The sequence below is a fragment of the Miniopterus schreibersii genome (genome assembly GCF_964146895.1).
Source record: "Miniopterus schreibersii genome assembly, chromosome: 11".
NCBI classification, from domain to species: Eukaryota; Metazoa; Chordata; class Mammalia; order Chiroptera; family Miniopteridae; genus Miniopterus; species Miniopterus schreibersii.
Window position 1 is genome coordinate 54,912,949 of NC_138111.1, and position 20,499 is coordinate 54,933,447.

The 20,499-nt window shown below is 44.2% G+C and overlaps 1 protein-coding gene across 1 annotated transcript in view; it reads right to left on the bottom strand.

Moving 5' to 3' along the window:
* Positions 1-19,267, bottom strand: part of SAXO1 (stabilizer of axonemal microtubules 1) — an 80,525-nt gene extending 61,258 nt beyond the window's left edge. Inside the window, exon 1 of the mRNA XM_081150765.1 lies at positions 19,185-19,267. Coding sequence (XP_081006891.1) covers positions 19,185-19,231 — 47 coding nt within the window. The 5' untranslated portion in view covers positions 19,232-19,267. The remainder of the gene's footprint in view (positions 1-19,184) is intronic.
* Positions 19,268-20,499: the final 1,232 nt, after the last annotated feature.

Here is a 20,499-nt window from a genome sequence, read left to right on the forward strand (position 1 = left end):
TATCAAAAACAAATTTTTAAATAAGTGTTGTTGAGGATATGGAGAAATAGGGACCTTTGTGCACTGGTAGTAGGAGTGTAAAATGGTGCATACTCTGTGGAAAATATGGTGGTTCCTTAAACAGTTAAATATAGAATTACCATATGCTCTAGCAATGGTACGTACACAAAAAAGTTGAAAACAGGGACTCAAATTCTTGCACAGCAGCAATAGGCACATCAGTATTGTTCACAGTCGCTGAAAGGTGGAAATGACCCAGTGTCCATCAACAGATGAGTGGATAAACAAAATGTGGTCTATCCATACAACAGAGTATTATTCAGCCTTAAAAATGAATGACATTTTGGTACAAGTGACAACATGGATGAACCTTGAAGACGTTATGCTAAGTGAAATAACCCAGGTAAAAAAAGACAAATATTGTACGGTTTCAGTTATATGGTACCTAGAATAAGCAAATCATACTGATGGAAAACATAATAGAGGTTACCAGGGACTGGAGGGAGGGGATAATGGGGAGTTAGTGCTTAATGGGTACAGAGTTTCTGTTGGGAGTGATGAAAAACTTCTGGAAATGGAGAGTGGTCATGGTTGCACACATTGTGAATACAGTTAACGTCACTAAACTGTACTTTTAAAAATTGGTTAAGATAGTAAATTTTATGCTATATTTTATCACTAAAAAACAAAAACAATACCTCTCTTTTAAAACATAGGTATTCTCTTAATCTAGGGATATATTTTTATGTATTTTAGAACATGTGGCCTCAAAACTTAGCCAATTCTTCTAACAATTTTAGATAGATTCTCTTGCCCTGTCCCATTCCAGAGTCTTATCCTAGTTGACCAACTTCTATTTAGAGCAATAAAACATTACTTTCTTTTTTTAAGAGCTTATTTCTACAATCATCCTCTAAATTAGAAGTCAGCAAACTATTTCCCTGGAGTCGATTTTGGCTCACAAATCAAATCAAGGATTTCTGAAAGAAGCAGGGTTATTTTGAAGCCCACTGTGAATAAGAAATTCGTGGGGGAGGGGAGGTTGCCATATGTGAAGAGCTGATTGTGGGAGAAAACAACAGCTACCTAACCAAATATATATATTCCCCTTCTTCCATGATAACAGCATCCCCAATTTTTTAAAAAATATATCTTTATTGATTTCAGAGGAAAGGGGAGAGAGAGAGAGAATCATCAATGATGAGAGTGTTATTGATCGGCTGCCTCCTGCACGACCCCCACCAGGGATCAAGCCCGCAACCCAGGCATGTGCCCTGACCATGAATCGAACCACAACCTCCTGGATCATAGGTTGATGCTCAACCGCTGAGCCACACCAGCTGGGCCAGGATCTCCAATTTTTAGATGGGCCAGCCAGAAAGTCTTGTCTGATACTTCTGTAAGAAGTAGTCATGAAGCCTGGGACATAAGGTGCAGGCAGGGTTGGCGTCTCAATAGGGGCCTCTGGCCAGCCACAGCACACTGAACTCTTGAGGGATGGGTAAGTGGAGAGCCAGCAAGTGAGAGGTGCAAGGATCAAACCAAGCTGTGAGACATTTTCCTGGGTCTCCCATCTGACCTCTCAGAGGCCACCACGCTGACCTTTCTCCTCCTGTCAAGGCTGTCACTCCAACCGCACTCAGCCTGTCTGCAGTATCACAGGGTGAAGGAGTGAAATCAGGAGGAAGAAGGAAGGGTGCCCCAGCCACTGCAGGGGACATTTTTCAAGGACAGGCCAGTTTTCTGGGAGCATTTTTCAGCACACGTACAACTTAGCAACTCAGGTAGACAAATGCTGATCACTGCACCCAAAATGTATCAATCCCAAATTGAAAGCAATTCAGCATCCAGCTAACTGATGGATCAATTTAGTCAAAATGGCCAAACTCATTCATCCATGCAGCAAACTGTTATTTTCAAACAAAAATCCGTATCTTTCCTTCAAATAAACAAGCATGCTTCATTTTAATCAGTACCACGCAGCACTGGCAAACAGAACTGAATCCATCTTTATTGCCTGTAATTTTCCTTCTCTGTGTTCAAAGAATAAAAGACTGATGCTGACAAGATCGCCTTAAAGCGATTTTCTGTATCTGTGGGGAACATAAAATAATCTTTACATGTGAAAAAAAAAAAAAACTGCCAAATTTAAAAATAAAGAAAATAAATCCCAAAAGACATGAAAAAAGTACAATGAGGGTTTCAAAATTAAGTCACCCCAAACCGTCACAGCAGAAAGCTCTCCAAGATGATGCTGGTTTTTGAGCATGGGGATCGCCACCACTACTGAGATTACAGCTTCAGTTGAAACCAAAAACTCAACAAGGAATCCCAGAGATATAGTGATGATGACATAAACAGCTCAAAAAGAAGCCCCCAGCTATAAGATGTGGCAAAGGGGGGGCGGGGGCTGCAGATGCTTTTTTGGCTCCATGGGAACTCCTGAGACCACAGGTGGAAACTGTGAAGTAATAGAAGCAATTTGGTATTTAAATCTGTGAGGAGAGGAGAACACAGAATGAAATGGAACGAACAGCAGGGAAAATTGAGATTTCTTGTGGTGCGATTCCCCAAGTGGAAGGGCTCTGCCTACTAAAACAGCTGTGAGAAACCTTCACTTTCTTACACTCTTTCATGACCAAAGCCAGTCAGATTTTCCTTTGCTCTTGCAATTTCCATCACCTCAAAAGAGAACAGTCACCCTCTAAAGAGGCACAGTCCATTCAAGTTGTTTGTTGTTGTTTTTAACAAATAAACAGTACATGAGGTTGACACCTAGGAAGTTCGTTTTCATTCATTCTGCATCTTACCCTTCCCAGGGTCTAAAGTGTTTCAGTAACTGAAGACGTCCTCCGGGAGCCCTGACGCGGCCATGGCCTCGTTCTGAGGCTGGAACCCACATTTCCTACCTGCTTGTGGATTATCTTTCCATCACGCTCACTTTTGATGGGAAGTAAAGATGACCTAGGGCTACTAGCTGTTTCTTTATACCCCAGTCCTACTAAACAAACTCTCCACTTAGCCAGGTTCCACACGGCTAGAATCCCCCGTCTTTTAGAGTGTGGCCAAGAAGAGGGGAGCAAAAGGATCCTGAGCACCCAAGACACTGACACTGCCCCAGAGCCTACTTATCAGTCCCAGTTCATGCCCTTTTCTTTACGCCTTTATAGAGACTGTCCCATTAGCTGGTTCTCCAGAATGGAAGCAGCTAATAAAGAACAGGGGTACCAAAGAGGGAATAACAGACAGGCTCACTGATTTTTAAAAGATGGGTTCAATAAGTCCACTTTTCTGTTATCGGGGGGGAAGTTTATAAAGGAAATCTAGAAGTTATATAATAGTATTTTAGGAAATTTTCTTTCAAAGAAAATAACATGAGCAATGGGCATGGGACATCCTTCCTTTCTCAATAAAACTATATAAAGGAACCTTTTATCAGACCCAGTTACTATGATTATCTACCAAACATCGAATAGTTAACCACATGCCAAGCTCAAGGCTAAGTACTCTATGTACCTTATTTCAGACAATCTTTACAATATCCTCATTTTACATATTAAGAAACTAAAGCTCAGAAAGGTTAAAAACTGCAGGTCTGTCTAACCCTGGCATGTCATCTAGCCTAATCACCATACCACAGCGTCCTGCACGGCTATCTGTTTTATGCACATGTTCCAATTCCATAGATTTTAAACTCCTTAAAAATAGGAATTAAATCTTCTACTTATCCTAACAGCACTATGAAACCTAAGCAAAGTTCAGATCATGAAAAGGGCATCTAAATTCATGCTGATTGGACTTCAGCATATATTTAAATGTCTTTTTTAACTATTCTATTTCTCCAAATCCTATAAAACTCCCCGATGAGGCATTTGAGCCCATTGCCACTCTTTCTACAGGGAGAGGCAAGGATGGGCACAACCACATCATCACCGCGCAGTCCAGTCTCACTTCCAGGTCTCCATGGGTAATTCTAACAACGAAACATGACTGAAGGGAATACACCCTGGAGCACATGGAGGTTCCCCCTCAACTAAACCATGGACATGAATAAAAACAACCAAAATGTTTCCCTGGGAAGTACGCACGTTCCTTGCGCTCTACCCAGAGCTAAGTCTTAGATTGTGAGACCCACGTCTGGGTCCACATTTCTGATGCGGCAAAATAGTGGAAACTCAAATCAAAGATGGGATTTATAGGCTTATATATACATATATTTAAGTCAGTATTAGCTTTACCTAATGAAACATGAATTGGTTATTCAACCCAAACTGATAAAGAAAATAAAAAGAAAAAAAAACTTGCTAGATTTTTAACAACCAAAGCCAGTTTTTTAAAAACCCAACACCCAACTCTACCATTTTTGCTCTTTCTCTTCCTCTTCGTTTTTTCCATATTTCCACATTCTTACCAAACTGTTTCAAACCTTACCAGCATCAAGGATGAAAGAAAAAAAGAAAAAAAATGAGAGAGAAAAAACGAGGCAAAGATGAGTTAATTTGTTTTAACCAAACGTAAGCAAAGAGCTGAAAACCAATAGAGTAGAATTTAGAACCTTTGTTTTCACTTATCATAAAAGTCACCATATGAGGGATAAGAGATGGTGTTAGTTTCTTAAACCTTGAAGATTTCTTCAGGTGCTTAGAGGTGCTAAGGGTCCTCACCCCTAACCCTCCCAAATCCTTAGGCCTAAAGGATTAAAATCACCTGTAATAGATAAGACATAAATGGGACCTAAGGTGAAAAATGCGAAATGTTCATAATCTAATTGGTGGCATTAACTACTGACTGTAAATGTGACATGGACCATGGGGGAAAGGGGCACAAAGACAGAGTCTGAGAGGCAAATAGGGCAAATCACCCAGAGCACAGTCCCCACAGGCAGCCTGGCAGAGGTGCTCTACCATCCACCCTCACCACTGAGTGGGCGTCCCTCAGAGCATCACAGCAGGACCTCCAAACGCACAAATCGTAGCATTTCCCCCACTCAGAACTCAGACAAGCAAACAGAAGGCTATATTTTGGCTTCTACTATTAACTTTTTCCTATAGGAAACTACACCTTGGCCAGCAAAAATGAGTCTGTGGGCCCCCTCCGCCGATGTCTCATTCTAATTAATAAATAAGCATCCTGGCTAATACGTCGATCTCTGCTGGCCTGGTCAGTGTTGAGGCATGCCCAGGGCCACTGCTCTGCTCTTGGGGTGCTGACGAAAAGCAAGATTCTGTGCCAAAAAGAAGCACCACCAGGGAATGCTAGGCTGCGAGGCTGTCCCTGCCGATGAGGCAACTCCTGATGGAAACAACGCTGCCTCATCAGGACTCCGGCAAATTTCCACGACCTCCACCTCGGCTGAAGGAGGCTCCAGAAGCTAACTGTGGGCCCACTTTCATTAGTTTCCCTGAAACTGGCTTTCAGATGAATTAAGATCATGGAGGGGACCCAGGCCAAACGAGCTTGTGAGTGTGTGAGTAACAACACACAGCATGCTGGACACCCACTCGGCACACAAACAGGTGGGCGCAGAAAACCTTGCGCCTCGACAGCAAAGCCAAGCTAGCAGCCTTTGCAATTCCAGTTCCTTTGACTTTCTGAGAGATTCTAATGCCCTCTTGTGGGAAAGAGAAAGGTAGAGATCCCGGGTATTCCCTCTTACTTCATCCAAAGGCACTATGGAGAGAACGCGCCCCCATCTCAGGGCAGAGCTGACGGCTGCCACTTGGGAACGTGGGCACAGTACTGTCACATCTTCTGATTTTTCAAGAGAAACTGGAAGCCCATGCTTTTTAAAATCAGGATTTGCATAATGTTAGCCACCAATTCCATTCTTTAGACAAAATACTTGGCAGGCAGCCAGTTTGAGAACTGGGTATTGCATATTAGTCCGTAGAACAGTGTGGTGAGCCTGGAACACGGGGTGCTAGAATAGTCAGCAGAGAGCACTTGGCATACGGGGTGTCCGTGTAGTTTGGGGAGCCTGGAATACAGGGTGCATGGTAGGGAGTAGCTGGAAAGGTAGGGTGGGAACTTGAATAAGTGTGTAGTTTGTCCACTGATCAATGGACAATTACCAAAGGCTATGTATCAAAGCCACAGGAACTGAGCTTTATAAAAAACGCTGTTGGAAACAGCACTGTGACTAGTCCCAGCTAGAGCAGGAGCAAAGGCAGGACCGAGGAACTCAAGCAGGCCCCAAACACGGTGGAAAACTGCAAGATGCTGTCTGTTGTGTTACTAGAGGGGATCTTCTTGCTTAGACTTAAGGCTTCCTGAGAGAAGGGCACAGGAAGGCTGCTCAGGAGGGCCACAGCGCTGTCGCAGGAGTGCCGGATGTCTCCTCCGCCCCATGCACAGTCCGAATGCGAGACTGCCCAGTACGGAGGCTCTCAGGGGAAGCCACTGATGCCGAGAGGGTTAGGGAGTCGGCGAACAAGACCACAACGCAGACCAGAGAGAACTAGAAAGGATTAAAACTTCCCTGCAAGTTTTGCCTAATACTTGGGGTCAGGGTTGAGGGGTGAAAGGTGCTCTTCCAAGAAGGATTGAGAGACAAGTCAGAGCTCAAAACAGAAGCCACTTCTTGCTGACGGTGATGGAGGGTGAGGGGTGCCGGCACCCCACGTCCAGGCTGGTTCCAAACAACCCTCGCCAAAAAACTCCTAAGAACAGACTGCATCTTTACCTTCCTTCCTTCTAATCAACTGGGAAGATTTGAAAGCCTTAGAAGTGTGTCTCTCTGCCTTGAAGAAACACATGGCTTTTGTTTTTGAGGTTGATACTCAATGAAGTAGCCACGTGTTTCTTAAAGTGAGGTCCATAGCCCACCTGCATCAGAATCACCAGGGTTCATTGTTAAAACTCGCCGATTCCTGGACCTCAGACCCCGTCACATTATATGGAAGCAGGACCCAGGAGTTTGCAGCTTTCAAATAGCTCTCCAGGTCATTCTTAAGTACACCTAAGTTTGAGAACACTGGAATTTCAGACCTTTACATGCAGGAGAAGAGCGCCATTAGGGGAGGGGGTGGGGAGTTTCGGCTCTCCCCTAGGACAATGCAAGATTCATTCCTGTGATAAAGCCATTGTTGCAAGGCTATCAAATCATAACCCATGACCTGAGAAACACTCTTGCCCAGTGATTCTCAACCGGGGGCAATTTTGCCCCACCTGGGGACATTTGGCAATACCTGGAAACATTTTTTACTGTCACAACTGGGTGGTGCCACCAGCGTCTAGTGGTCAGAGGCCAGGAATGCTGCTACACATCCTACAATGGACAGGACAGGCCCCTACAGCAAAAATGTCAGGATGTGCCTCAGCTGAAAAACCATGCTCCTACCTCAGGTCAGCCTTTTATTTTCACAGATCAGTGAAGAAATTTAAACATAAATTTTTATCTCTTTAGCTGCCTGCTGTGTGAAGTCCTTCCCTTGTGTGAGTAACTCCTAGCCATACTCATTGTGTGAGACAGTACCCACCTCCCACTACAGAACCCAAAAGACATACCTCCCACCACCCTGTTCCCAGAGAGGCCTGAGCATGTGACCCAGTCCTGGCCAATCAGAAGTTGCATCGGAAAATTTTAATGTAGAATAAATGACGCTAGGGCTGTGTCCAGCTGCAGCATGCTGAGGCCCACGGGTTACATCAGCAGCATCCTCACCAGGTAGAATCTTGAAAATGATTTGGGCCATGGTTTCGGTTTCCGGGCCTGTCCTTACCTTCCATTTCCATCCTTGGCTCCCGAGTCTTCCCAAAAATTCTGTGAACTGCCCTATACCTCTTCATTTGTTTAAACCAGGGGTGGGGAATGTCCAGCCTGCAGGCCAGACAAGGCTCACGAAATCACCTGGTCTGGCCCTGCCAAGGCCTCACCAAAGAGAAACAGTTCCAGCCATCACACTAGGGGTGAGTTAATTAACTGTTCGACCAAATATCGCAGGTAATTTTTAAGTTGGTTTTGTATGGCCCGCGAATGATGTTATAAATATCTAAATGGCCCTTGACAGAAAAAATGTTCCCCACCCCTGGTAAACCTACTTAAACCAGACAATGTCCATTTCAGTTGCTTCAACTAAGAATTCAAAATAATATAACCATTCTAGGCGCTTTCCTTCATACCAACATTATCATTTCAAAATATCCACACCTAGTTTCTACACTTTCTTATACAGGAGCAGAAGCTTAAGCAGCCAAGGGCGGCAAAACAGAAACCCCAAATCCCACATATGACGACTCAGAGCGGGCACACCGTGCAATGTTGGGATAGAAGACATGGAACTATTTCACCGTGTTTTTCTTTCTTACTGTATTGTACTATCTGTAGTTTTTAAATAGTCTTATAATTCATTTTGGGGAAGGAAGAACCTTAGTAAAATCCATTTTTAGATAGAGCAATGGAAGAGAAACAAGAACCCTTGATTCATAGGTGTGTCGGAATTTTAGGAACAGCCATGGTTGGCAGCAAGGAGCAAGGGGGCTTCCAAGCCCAGAGCCTAGTTTAGAAAAGGCTCCAAGGTGGTGCAAAGTGGGACATCATAAGGAAAGAGAGAAACGTTCCAGCTTTGCAATGAGTGTTTCGAAAGTCCATACACTGGTTGTTAGAAGCTTGAAATATATTTCCCACAAAAGCATTGCTTCACATGGTGGCTAGAGTCCCAGGCTAGCCCACAAAAGCAGCCTATGTGAACTGCTACATGTAGACATAATCAGGGAAGGTCACAGAGGCAACAAATGCTTTATCATAAATGACCCGAAGGTTACCAAAGGACTCTCAGACAAGCAGGGACACCAAGTGAAGGGCAAGTTCTGCGGAAATGGTGGATACAGAAAGGAGGCTGATGTCTGCACATGTGCTTTGTGTGTTAAATATAAATGCCTTAAGACCCTATTAATTTCCTTGGTTTTTCAGGCACATATGGATCTCAGCTTATCTTCATATCACATGTACCCATAGTTCTTTGCTCTGTAGTAGTCTTTCAAGTTCAATCATCACAGTAAAATAAATGTTCTTCCCCTTTTCCAGAAATCTGGGTTTTCAGTGTTGAAAGGGACCCGAGAGATCATTTTGTCAAGCCTCCTGTCCAATGCAGGAATCCTTTCCACAGCATCCTGGCAGGCACGCACCCTATGGTTCTAACTGCTACAGAATTCTTCTTTATTTGTATTGACTCAAAATCAGTTTTCCTCACGTGACCTTCAGTGGTCTTAGTTCTACCCTCTACACAACTCAGAACAAGTACAGGCCCTCCTCTGCAGAATGCAGCCTTTCGATTACTGGTTGACTATCTTATCCCCTGATCCTATCAAGTTCAAGTTTTCTCACTTCCAGAATGCATTCCCATAATCTGGCCCTCCTGATCACTCACTGATATCCTTTAAAAATGAAGTTTCCAAATGGAAAAGCATCCTTCAGTTGTGGTCTGACCACGCCAAAATCCAATGAAGTAATTACATCTGCTGACCCGGACACCCTCCTTCCATTCAGCCTGAAAAGAAGGTAATGCTTCTTAGCAGCCATATCATATCATCAGATCATATTAAACCATGGTAAAGTAAAACCCAAAGACCTTTTCACAAACTATGGCCAAGACAAACCTCTCCCATTATGAATATGTATAACTGACTTTTCATCCCAAATGTAGAACTTCGTGTTTACTCTTAAGTGTCAGCTTGGTTTTGGGCCCAGCACTCCAGCCTGTCAAGATAACTTCGAATCCTGATACTATCATCTATCATTCTTGCCACATTCTTCCCATTTTGTATTTTCAGTACACTTAATAAGGGTGACTTCCAAGTTTTCATCCAAGTTTTGACAAAAATCTTGAACAAGACAAGGCTAACAATCGAGTCCTGTGGCCTGGTGCTGGTGATATTTTTCCAAGCAGGCAAAAAGCCATCAAATGACACTTTATGGCCAGCCTGCTCAGTGAGCTGAGTACTGCCTAATTATACTATCATCTAACCCATCTCTCACCAACTATCTACAAGGGCGTTTTGGCAAGAGTCCTGAAGAGGCCTATCATTTCCTCTTCTAATCATGTTTTCCTACCTGTACCCCTATTACACAAAGCAGCCCCCTCCCCCAGATGCCCGGTTTGTACTGTGCAACCCCACGGCCCTAGAGCTCAGCTGACTGGACCACAGGGAAGGACCCTAGATGCCAGTGGAAACACATCATAGGCTGTCCCAGCCGGGCCCTCTTCTCCTTGAAATGTGGAAATGGTGATTTTACTCTAATTAGTCTCCTTGGCTACCTGGAAAGAGTAGTATAAAGCTAGGGCTGGGGCAGCCATGCATGGCTGGTGTGCAGAGGAAGAGTGCTGAGGGGAAATGTATCAGACATGCCCCAAGAATCCATGAGGCCTAAAACTGACATTCATTCATGCTAACTGGACATTCAATACTTTTTAGAGAAGTCAGAAGAACATCGGTCCATCTTCAGCTCTGTGACCCTTCTCCACTTTTCCGTTACTTCTCTGGGGTCACCAGCAGAGGCTCCAGAAAACCTGGGAAGATGCCTTCAGAACCCTAAGGTGGAAATTCTCTGGGCCTAGGAAAACACTATTATACAGGATAGGGACTACCTCATCTGATGACCATTAATTTTTTTATTTTAATCCTATTGTTATAACAACACAATATGAGATCTACCCCTTAAAATTTTCAATGTGCAACACAATACTATTGACTCTAGGCAGAACATTGTACAGCAGATTTCTAGACCTTATTTATCTTGTACAACTGAAACTTGATGTTTGTTGATCAGTAACTTCCCATTCCCCCTGCCCTCAGCTCTGACAAACCACCGTTCCACTCTGATTCTATGAATTTGACTACTTTAAGTAACTCATGTAAACAGAATCTTGTAGTAGTTGCCTTCTGTGAGTGGCTTATTTTACTTAAGGCTCATCCATGTTGTCACATAGCGCAGAATTTTCTTCTTTTAAAACTGAATAGTGTCCCATTGTTTGCATATACCACATTTTTTCTTTTTTTATTGTTGGCAGTATTACAGATGTCTCCTATTTTCTCTCTTTTTGACCTGGAGACTATTATGCTAAGCAAAATACCGTATTTTCTTTATCTAGTCACCTATCAACAGGCATTTAGGTTTCTTCCACATTTTGGCTATTGTGCATAGTGCTGCAATGAGCATGGAGATGCTAATATCTCTTCAAGATTCTGATATGAATTCTTCTGTGTATATACCCAGAGCTGAGATTGTTAGATCATATGGTAGCTCTAGTTTTGATTTTTTAAGGAACCACCATATTGTTTTCCATCGTGGCTGCACCATTTTGCATTCCCATTAAAAGCATAAAAAGGCAACCTAGAGAACAGGAGAAAATATTTGCAAATCATACATACCTGATAAATGGTTAATCCCCAAAATATATAAGGAACTCCTATAGCCCCACAGCAAAAATAACCAAGTTTTAGAAATGGGCCAAGAACTTGAACAGACACAGGTATGTGAAAAAACACTTAATGTCACTAATCATCAGGGAAACACAAATCAACACCACAATGAGCTACCGCCTCATACCTGTCAGGAGGACTATTTAATAAAAAATTTTTTAAAATTAAAAAGACAAGTCATGTACTGATTTTTTGAATTCCAGAGATATTAAAGAACCTGAACAAGTTCACAAAGCTTATAATTAATCAAAACTGGGACCCAACTCAAACACACTGAGCACCCTGTGCTCTCCCTGGAATCGCCCATTTGAAACAGGGCAGAAGACAAGGTATTCAACTAGTTCTTTTCTTCTCATCTTGAGCTCATGCTCACAGATATTACGTAGACTTTATCTGGAGAACAGAGCTGGAACACGTCGTACTTGAAAGAAAACGCATAATTAAGGGGCAAAGTTTTGACCTTTAAAAATAATCATCACATAAAGGATAATGTTTCTTAAATTATGTAACTGACCAGCACAGGCAGAAATTTAACTTCTTCCTTACATTATAAACTCGGTTTGTTAACATTAGAAATGAGGGACAGTGCGATACTCTGGATATCCAAAATATATACATATATTTGGCCAAGTGGTTAACCTGACAGCTATTTAGAAGCTGTCCTTTCCTTTTAGGAAAACAATCATAGATGCTTCACAGTTACTTTGAGTCAGTGAAGACAACTGAACAGAACGGTAGAATATGCTAGGCAGTGAGGATGCCTTTAACCCCCAGGTGATTGTCTAAGACTTGGAAAGCTCTAAACTGAACGGAAACTTAACCTTCATGTTTGTTAATGTCAGTCTGAACGTGAGAAGTATAATCATTGCTGGAATCAAGCGCAGAGGCTCTGAGAGGGCAGAGGGCCTCCCAGCTGTGTGAAGAGCAGATTAAGTCTTTAGAGGACATCCCCAGCCTCCAAATTTAACCAAGGCCCCTAGCACGTAAGCACATTGCCGTTTTAATTCTCTGCAGAGCATTTATGATTACCTGCCAGTTAATAAACTAAATTAACACGCTCCCCTAGAGTTCAAGCTCCTCATGAGAGCTGAGATCTTGTTCATTCCTCCCAGGGACTCACTCACTGCCTAGAACACATGGGCACCTTTGTATTTTATTTATTCAACAACACTTATCTAACCTTACCATATACTGTTATAGTGACTTACTTAATACTGACGCAGTCCCCACAACAACCCTGTGAGCTGGGCTCTACTATCATCTCCATTTTACAGATAAGAACACTGAGGCCCACAGAAGTAGACTCTGCTGCAAACTGGTTCAACATAACACAGCTGGCGGGTGGAAAGACTGGGATTTGAACCCTGATGGTCCTGCTCTAGATCTGTGCTGACTCCTAGTCAGCTGTCTCTCATGACAAATCATCAATTAGCCCTGGCGGGTGGCTCAGTTGATTGGAGCGTCCTCTAACACACCAAAAGGTTGCAGGTTCAATTCCCAGTCAGGGCACGTACCCAGGTTGCAGGTTTAACCCCTGGTCAGGGCATTCGGGGGCAAGAGATCAATGTTTGTCTCTTACATCGATGTTTCTGTTTTTCTCTCTCTCTAAAAATCAATAAAAACATATCCTTGGGCGAGGATTTTTTTTTTTTAATTTTAAAGAAGAAAACTGACAAGAATGGAATGAAAATGAGATACTTTTAAGGAAATATTAGTGAACTACAAATCCATTCAGAAGTTCTAGCTGACTAACAGACTTAAAGTTGGCCTAATTCAGATACTGTGCATTTATTTTAACAGAAGTAAGAGGGAGAGAGAAATGCCGCTCTTTTGAGTATGTACTTCTTTTGGGGAGAAGACTGTTTTACCTAGCTTATTCGCCTGCTCAAATTCAGAGTTCACATGCGGGGATATTTAAGGGCCCCCACGCAATTTGCCTCCATGAAGCTTCTGGCATGAGCCCCCTCTTCAGGCTCCCGCGCTCATGTGGATGTGCTGTCTCCATGTCCCTAAGACCACCTGGCTCCTGCAGCTGGTGTGGCCAACCTGCCCCAGCACCGCCTTTCCCTTCAGAGCTCGCTACTAAATGCCAGGCCTGTGCTCCTCTCCCGCCTAATCCTCATGCCTACAAGGTATTGTTATCTGTTCACAGAAAGATAAAACGACTTGCACAGCTCACACAGTTAAAAAGCGGCTGAGCCAGGACCTGAAGCCACGCAGTCCGACTCTAGCACTCACTTTCCTGATGACCCCAAGCGCATCGTGTCCCGTCCTCCAGCTCTCCCTGCTACCCCCTCCCAGTGATCACGCCACCTCCAAAATCCAACCAAATCCGATCCAAATTATTGTTCTCATTCATTTGAAGCTTAGTAGTTTTCCTCCAGGAGACACGTCACCTACCCAAGTAAACTATAAATCACCTGGAGGCCCACTGAAATATTTTAATACCAATGGAGGGAATGATGTTTGAAATGTCCCAAACAAGATGGAATTAAAGCAGGGGTACTCGAAACTCATCAATTTGTAGCCTATAAGATTAAGTAGGTCATTTTAACTACTGTAATTTGAATTACCACTAAGTTGTACTGTAATTTCCTAATATCTGAAATTTAATTATACACACTAATGCACTCATTTTTTAAGATGAAATGTATACATGAACAATTAAACATTGATTCTGATATCACAAAAACACCGTAATTTTTAAAGAACACATAATGTAACATGAAAAGTGTATAAATTTTACAATAAATATAATTCAATGTTAAAGTGAAAGGGATTTCTTCCTTTCCCTTGGCTTCTCTATCTGGAATCTGGTAAAGATAAAAAGTCACCAGCAAGCATCTATTAAAAGCTGTTCTTTCTTTTTTTTTTTTTCTTTTCTTAATCAGAATTTATGAAGTCAATTTTATTTAAATTAAAAACAAAAATTCTTCTTGAAACATGTAATATCAAACCAATTCCTAGATTTTTTTCCTTCCTCTTAATTTGTAACAGAGACTCTAAGAAAATAAAATCTAAGGTTAAGGAAATTTCCATCGATGTGAAGAAAATATTTTCCAAAATTAAAATAACAAGTTCCTCCCTGGTTAACATAACTGATTTAAGTTGCAGATACATGGCTGCCCCTGAGATCACCTTCCTCCCCAAGCACTGTGAAGGGGCCAAATCCACATCCTTTTCAGCAATTTGCAAGTCCTCTATGGGACTACCTTTTTATGAAATGCTGCACATACTACCAAGGCTACATAAATATTTCATGATACATTAGCCAGTCCTGGAATTTCCTGCAGGATTGCACAAAGTCTTTAAAATAGTGCACTGCGAGCCGTAAAATAATCAGATATAAAAGTAAGCTATATCAATCTCTTGATTAACTACATTTTTTTTAACAAGAATTTCAAAAAAAGGAGTGTTACTACATTTTAATCTCAGGAGAGAGATTTGCCATTTATATTACCTTACTAAAAGGCTTTTAGAATTATACTTTTTTTTTTTTTTACATCAAATACTATTTATCGATTGGACAGGAACCTTCACATTGTAATCTATAGTCAAAAATGGCCCCATGTGACTTGAAACCAGACCACAGGCTATGAATTGTAACATCCAGCCCAGTGCCTGATACACAGTAGGAGAAAAATGAAATTTAATTGACCTAAATCATGCCTACAGCTTAACAAAATGTGTTCCTGTATATTAAAATGAATCTCAATACTTTAATATCCTTATCTGTAAAATAAAAGAGTGAAAGACCACTGAGATCCCTTTCAGCTTTAAAAAGCTGCTTAACATTTTACTTTATCTGCAGCTCTCCCCCAAGCCCTCTCCCCATTTCCAATTTAGTAATTTGGGACAAGAACAGCTCAGTAAACAGAAAACATCCCCAGGGGAAAACGGAGACTAAGATTAAGGAATCAAATTCCCAAACTAAGTAATGCTTCCCATGTTGAGGGACCCCCCAGTAAGATAATATGTGAGAAAGTGCTTTTAAATTTTTCAAGACACTACAGAAATGTAAGGTGGTATAATACTAAAAACTGATTTCGCTGACTTTTCAATAATAGAAAATGCTGGGGGGCATTCAGATATAATTGGAAATATTATTCTCATACAAAAGTAGGATCACTCCAAACCCCCAATGTAGCTCTGTTGACAAGACAGTTAAGTGGTACAGTTTGATTTTTTAAAAACAGCTCACTTTACTCTATTTCTACAACTCATGAATATTTTTGCTTATTGGCACTGATAATATTGAAAAGAGATTATTATTACATTTTTTTGGTAATAATTTCAATTGCCAGCTTTTGATGGTCAAGTGGAGTGTCGTTGTAGAGGTAGATCGCTGAACTTGATACCGTAAAAAAAAAAAATGTCTGGTTTCTTAAAACCAGCAAAGCTCATTTAGAAGTTTTATGAGTGGTTGGAATCTTTAGATTTAGATATTTGAAACACCTTCACTTTGCGATCTGCGATCCGCTCCTCGAGGTGTACCACTTCCTGAGTTCTTCTGGGCCCTAAACTCTGACTAATTGCTCATTTTAGAAAACTTAATAAGGTAAATCTATAAAAAATTAAACTAAAGGAAAATCCAGAGCTCCAAGGGTTTTTTCCATTTAGACTGGTCGGGCTTACGGGAATTGGCTGGGGAAAGGCTGCCATCTTGTGGCCAGAAGTGAAAACTTGCTCCAGGGGCACTAAGGGTTCCCAGAGCTGCTGACAGCTGCTCCTACAGAAAGAAGCCTCCCTGTCCAGCTCTGTGCATCCCAAGCCTCCCCACTAACAATAACGAAGTCTTCAAAATTAAAGTTGAAAGGACATTCAAGAACTCTTTGCGCAAACAAAGCCTTAGGAGGAAGAAGTGGGCTTCCCTAGCAGCCCCAAGAGCCTCCATGAGTTTCCCCATTTCAAACACTGGAGGAACTGAAGTCCAGAGATAGAGACTCACTCAGAAACCCCAGCCTCCTCTCTCCACTGCAGGGCTCTCTCCTCTGACAGCAGAGTTCTTCACACGCCCTTTTCCTCAGGCTGGAACAGTAAAAAATCGTCGACTTCTAGAGCTTGGAGAACACCAATAAAATTCCTCTCATTCCATCCCAACCCACCTCTGAGCAGATTTGATTGGGGGGGAGGATGACAAAGAACACTTCCAAATTAATGAGACTCTCCATCAGTGTGACTTTCTGCAATGATGGAAATGCTCCCTGTCTGTACTGTCCAGGAGAGTAGCCACTACCCACACTGAACACTTGAAATGTGCCCAGTGTAACCACGGAATTGGCATTTTAAGTTTATTAAACTTTAATTAATTTAGATTAAATTGCCATATGGGAGTAGTGGCTACCCTCTCAGACAGCACAGCTATAGATTTCGCCTCCCTAATCCATTCCGGCTATCACCTTTACAAACAAAAATCTATTTACTCCACAAGATGTTTTGACTGCTATATGGAGAACAGTGTGTATTATACAGCACACACACAAACAGAAAATACAGTCAAATAGCGGCGAGAGAGCATGCAGACACAGAACTAAAGCCAAGACCACAGGGAGTGGGAGCCCTCTGATGGGGAGCTACAGGGCTGGGTTAATGGGAGATCTGCAACTGAAACAGGGCCTTAAAAGTCGTGCAGCAAGAGCAGGGGACAGGCATTTTAGAGAAAGGGCAGCAAGGATATGAACAGAGGTAGGGAGTCCTAAGGTTTGCTTAGGGGATCCCAGGAAGCCCAATCCAATTTGAGAAGTTGTTGTATGCATGGGAGAGAAAATCAAAAAGGTATATTAGGGCCAGTTTCCAAACATAAAAACGAGAGACCCAGGGAGGGAACAATGGGGGAGGTGGAGAAGGGACCAATTAATGAAAGATTTCAGAGGAGGAGGGGACCAGACTTTGGAAAAGATTAAATGTTGGGGATGGGGGAAGAGAAGAGATTATTGGCATCTTTAAACCCAGGGTAACCGGAAGATTGTTGGCACCAATGAAGAGGCAGACGCTTGGGTGGGGGAGGGGGGACAGGTGCTGAAGATTGTTGATGTGGAGGTCAATGAGAGAGCCAGATGGATCAACAAGCACTTTGAGAAGTGAAAATAGAGGCTGATGGACGTGAGAGTGAAACCAGACTATTGACTGAAACCACAAAGCAGAGGGGTAGACACAGGAGGAGGAAGGGAAAGAGAAGAGACCCAAGGGCAGACTCAGCCTCTGGTGGCAAACAGCCTCTTTGCAGGGAGGAAAGGGGAACAGAGTAGGGAAGAAACATCCAGAGAAGTAAAACCCCGACTACAGGGACAGGAGGGAGTCGTCCCACTGCATACACTCTGTACCTCTTAAATCAGTATCTACCTTCCTCACTAGATTGCCTGCTGTGCAAAAACGGAGACTATTCCATGTGCTTCAGTCTCAGTGCCTACAACAGTGCAAAGTAAACCCAATGCCAAGCCTGTTTGAATGCCTCACTACCTCAGGAGGAGGCAGGGGGTGATGCCAAGGGCCCCCGAGGAGGGTGAGCCTTTGGGGTTTTGCCTCCATAGAGTGAAAAACTAACCCTAGCCTAAAACACTGCTCTGGTCCCACCTAACAAAACTTAAAAGCAAGATCCACGCTTGCAATGTGAGCTAGTTCAGGGGTTCCTAATCCTGGGAAATGGTAGGAATCACCTAAAGACTGCTGGTTGGCTCCGCCCTCAAAGAGGATGATTTCACCACCTGGGCAACAGACGGCCTGTTAAAGCTCCCCAGGTGAGCAGCCAGGGTCGAGAACCATCTATCGCCACCAGGAATAATCAAGGTTTCTAACCCAGTTATGACTGCACTTTCATTCTCCCAGCGGCTGGTGCGATTTTTTATATTCATGTAGCACACTGCAGTTGGCAAGCACTTTTTGCAGATTTCAAGATGCTAAAATATATTAAGCACAACCCATTAGCAGGAGTCCCACACACATTGTGTTCTTCAATGCTTAGAGAATCCTGGAGAAGTTCAGTTGCCTGCCCAAGATCCCACAATTAGTAACAGCCCAGGGGAGCTGACCCCAGAGCCCACTCTCCCACCAACCGGCTGCTCCTGTGCTGGGCCCAGGGCAGCTCCCCACATGTCCTGGGAAGCAGGTGGGGGAGCATCTCAGACACTGTGAGATGCAGGAGGGGAGTCAGCTGCACAACTGTGATGATTTGTCCCTAGGACCACCTGCCTTTGCCGAGCTTTGCCCAGGCATGGTCCTCGGGGACAGCTGACCAGGAAAGACACCTAGCAGGGCCAGGACAAGAAGTGCAAATATTATTTCTTTTCCTCACTCATTCAGCTCTACACCAGCGTGGGAACAAGTTTTACAAGCACCTTCCACTTCTCTGACAAAGGAGCAATAATTTCTGAGTGAGAATCTATTACAGTAAAGGACTCCTCTTCCCCATCCCATCCCCTTTCAAAAGTCCTACAAAAGCAACAAGACTGGTCCGGAGCTGCCCAGGGGTTTCTATCCTTTCCTGGTCCTTTCCGGGCTTCAGGAAGGGGATTGTGCCCATTTGCAACCTCCGTGCAGCTCAGGAGAGAGGGAACAATGGGAGAGGCCTGACAGCCACCTTCACCAGGCCAACTGAAGGGGGGCGCACAGGATGCTGGCGGACACTGCCCCCTAAGAAAGGCCGACAAGTGCACGCGCCCGCCGCGAGGCCGCCGGGTGCAGCAGCGCAGGGTGAGCGCTCGGCCTAGCTTCGGGGCCGGAGAGTCCGGGCTCCTGGGTCCTTGGCCTGGACGCGGTCACCTTACCCGCAGGAGCACAGGTCGCAGATGCACTTCCTCTTCACCGGGGCCATCCAGGGGCCTGAGTGTCGACGCAGAGCATCCCCCGCCGTCGCCGCCGCCTCGGAGACCCCACCCGCCTGGCCGGGGGCGCGCCAAGTCTCGAGAGCCTTGGCAAATGTTCTGAATATTTACGCCAAAGAAAACTTAAGCGGCCTTTTTGCAAAGTCCGGTTGTCTGTACCCTTTCCTGAGCTGGCCTTGCGCGAGAGAAGCACGGAGCGTGGACGGCGCGCCGGCCCGAGCTCCCCGAGCATGCACCCAGCCCCGCTCTGCAGGCCAAGTGTGCGCCCCGGCAGCTGGCCGGGCCCTGGAAGCCGCGCCGCCGGGACCCGCGGAGCCTCTGTGGCGTCACCCGGGCCAGCAGGCGCGCCTCCGGTGGCCATGACCTCACAGGGGCCGCTTGTGAGGTCAGAAAGCTCCCAGAGCCTCACCTGGCAGGCCCAGGACAAAGGCTGCCCACTGGAACCTGGAGAAACCTGAAGAAAGGGAAGGACAGGCCGACTTTGGAAAGCTCGTGCGTGAGCAAGTCAGCAAATGCCATGATCGCTTGTGCAAAAGGGCTGTCGCCACATTGGGTGGCATTTTCTCTCCCTAGGATCCGTGGCCCCCCTTTCTTACTGAAAGGCATCCCTTGGTTTCCGGAAGGCGGGCCTTAAATACCTTTTCCAGACCTTTCTCGCCGAAATCGATGCCTTTGGCTCCACCCATAGGTCTTGCGCTCCTGAGAACAAAGCCGGTTCAGGGCACCTGGGCCTTTTCTGCTCAGGTGGGCGCTGGCTCAATCGCTTCTCCAGGTGCTAGCCATGATGGGACAGAGGGGCCCTGGTTAAGTTTTAATTGTGTATCAGAATCAGCTGGCTTGATAAAAACAAAATTACTAGCTTCTGATTCAGTAGGTCTGGGGCAGGCCGAGAATTTGCGTATCTAACAAGTTCCCAAGTGCTACTGATGCTGCTGCGTCAAAACCACACTTTAAGAAGCACGGTTTTTGAGATTCTTTTGCCCTCTGTTAGGAGCCTTCCCCTAGTATAGTATTTCAGATTACCTGATCCCAAGAACCATTACAGATCCTGCCCAGAAGCCTCTGGCCTCAAAATCTCTAGTCTGGGACCCTGGTCTCAACAGGAAGCCAGGTGGTTCTGATCATGAAGGGAGCGCAGGAGACACTGCTCTGGTAGGTTGTGTGGGATTAAACATTACGACTCCCTGCTTATGGGAAATGGGAGCTTATAGTGCTGATCATCCTATGCTTGTCTTTCTTTCCCACACTTCAGCACTCT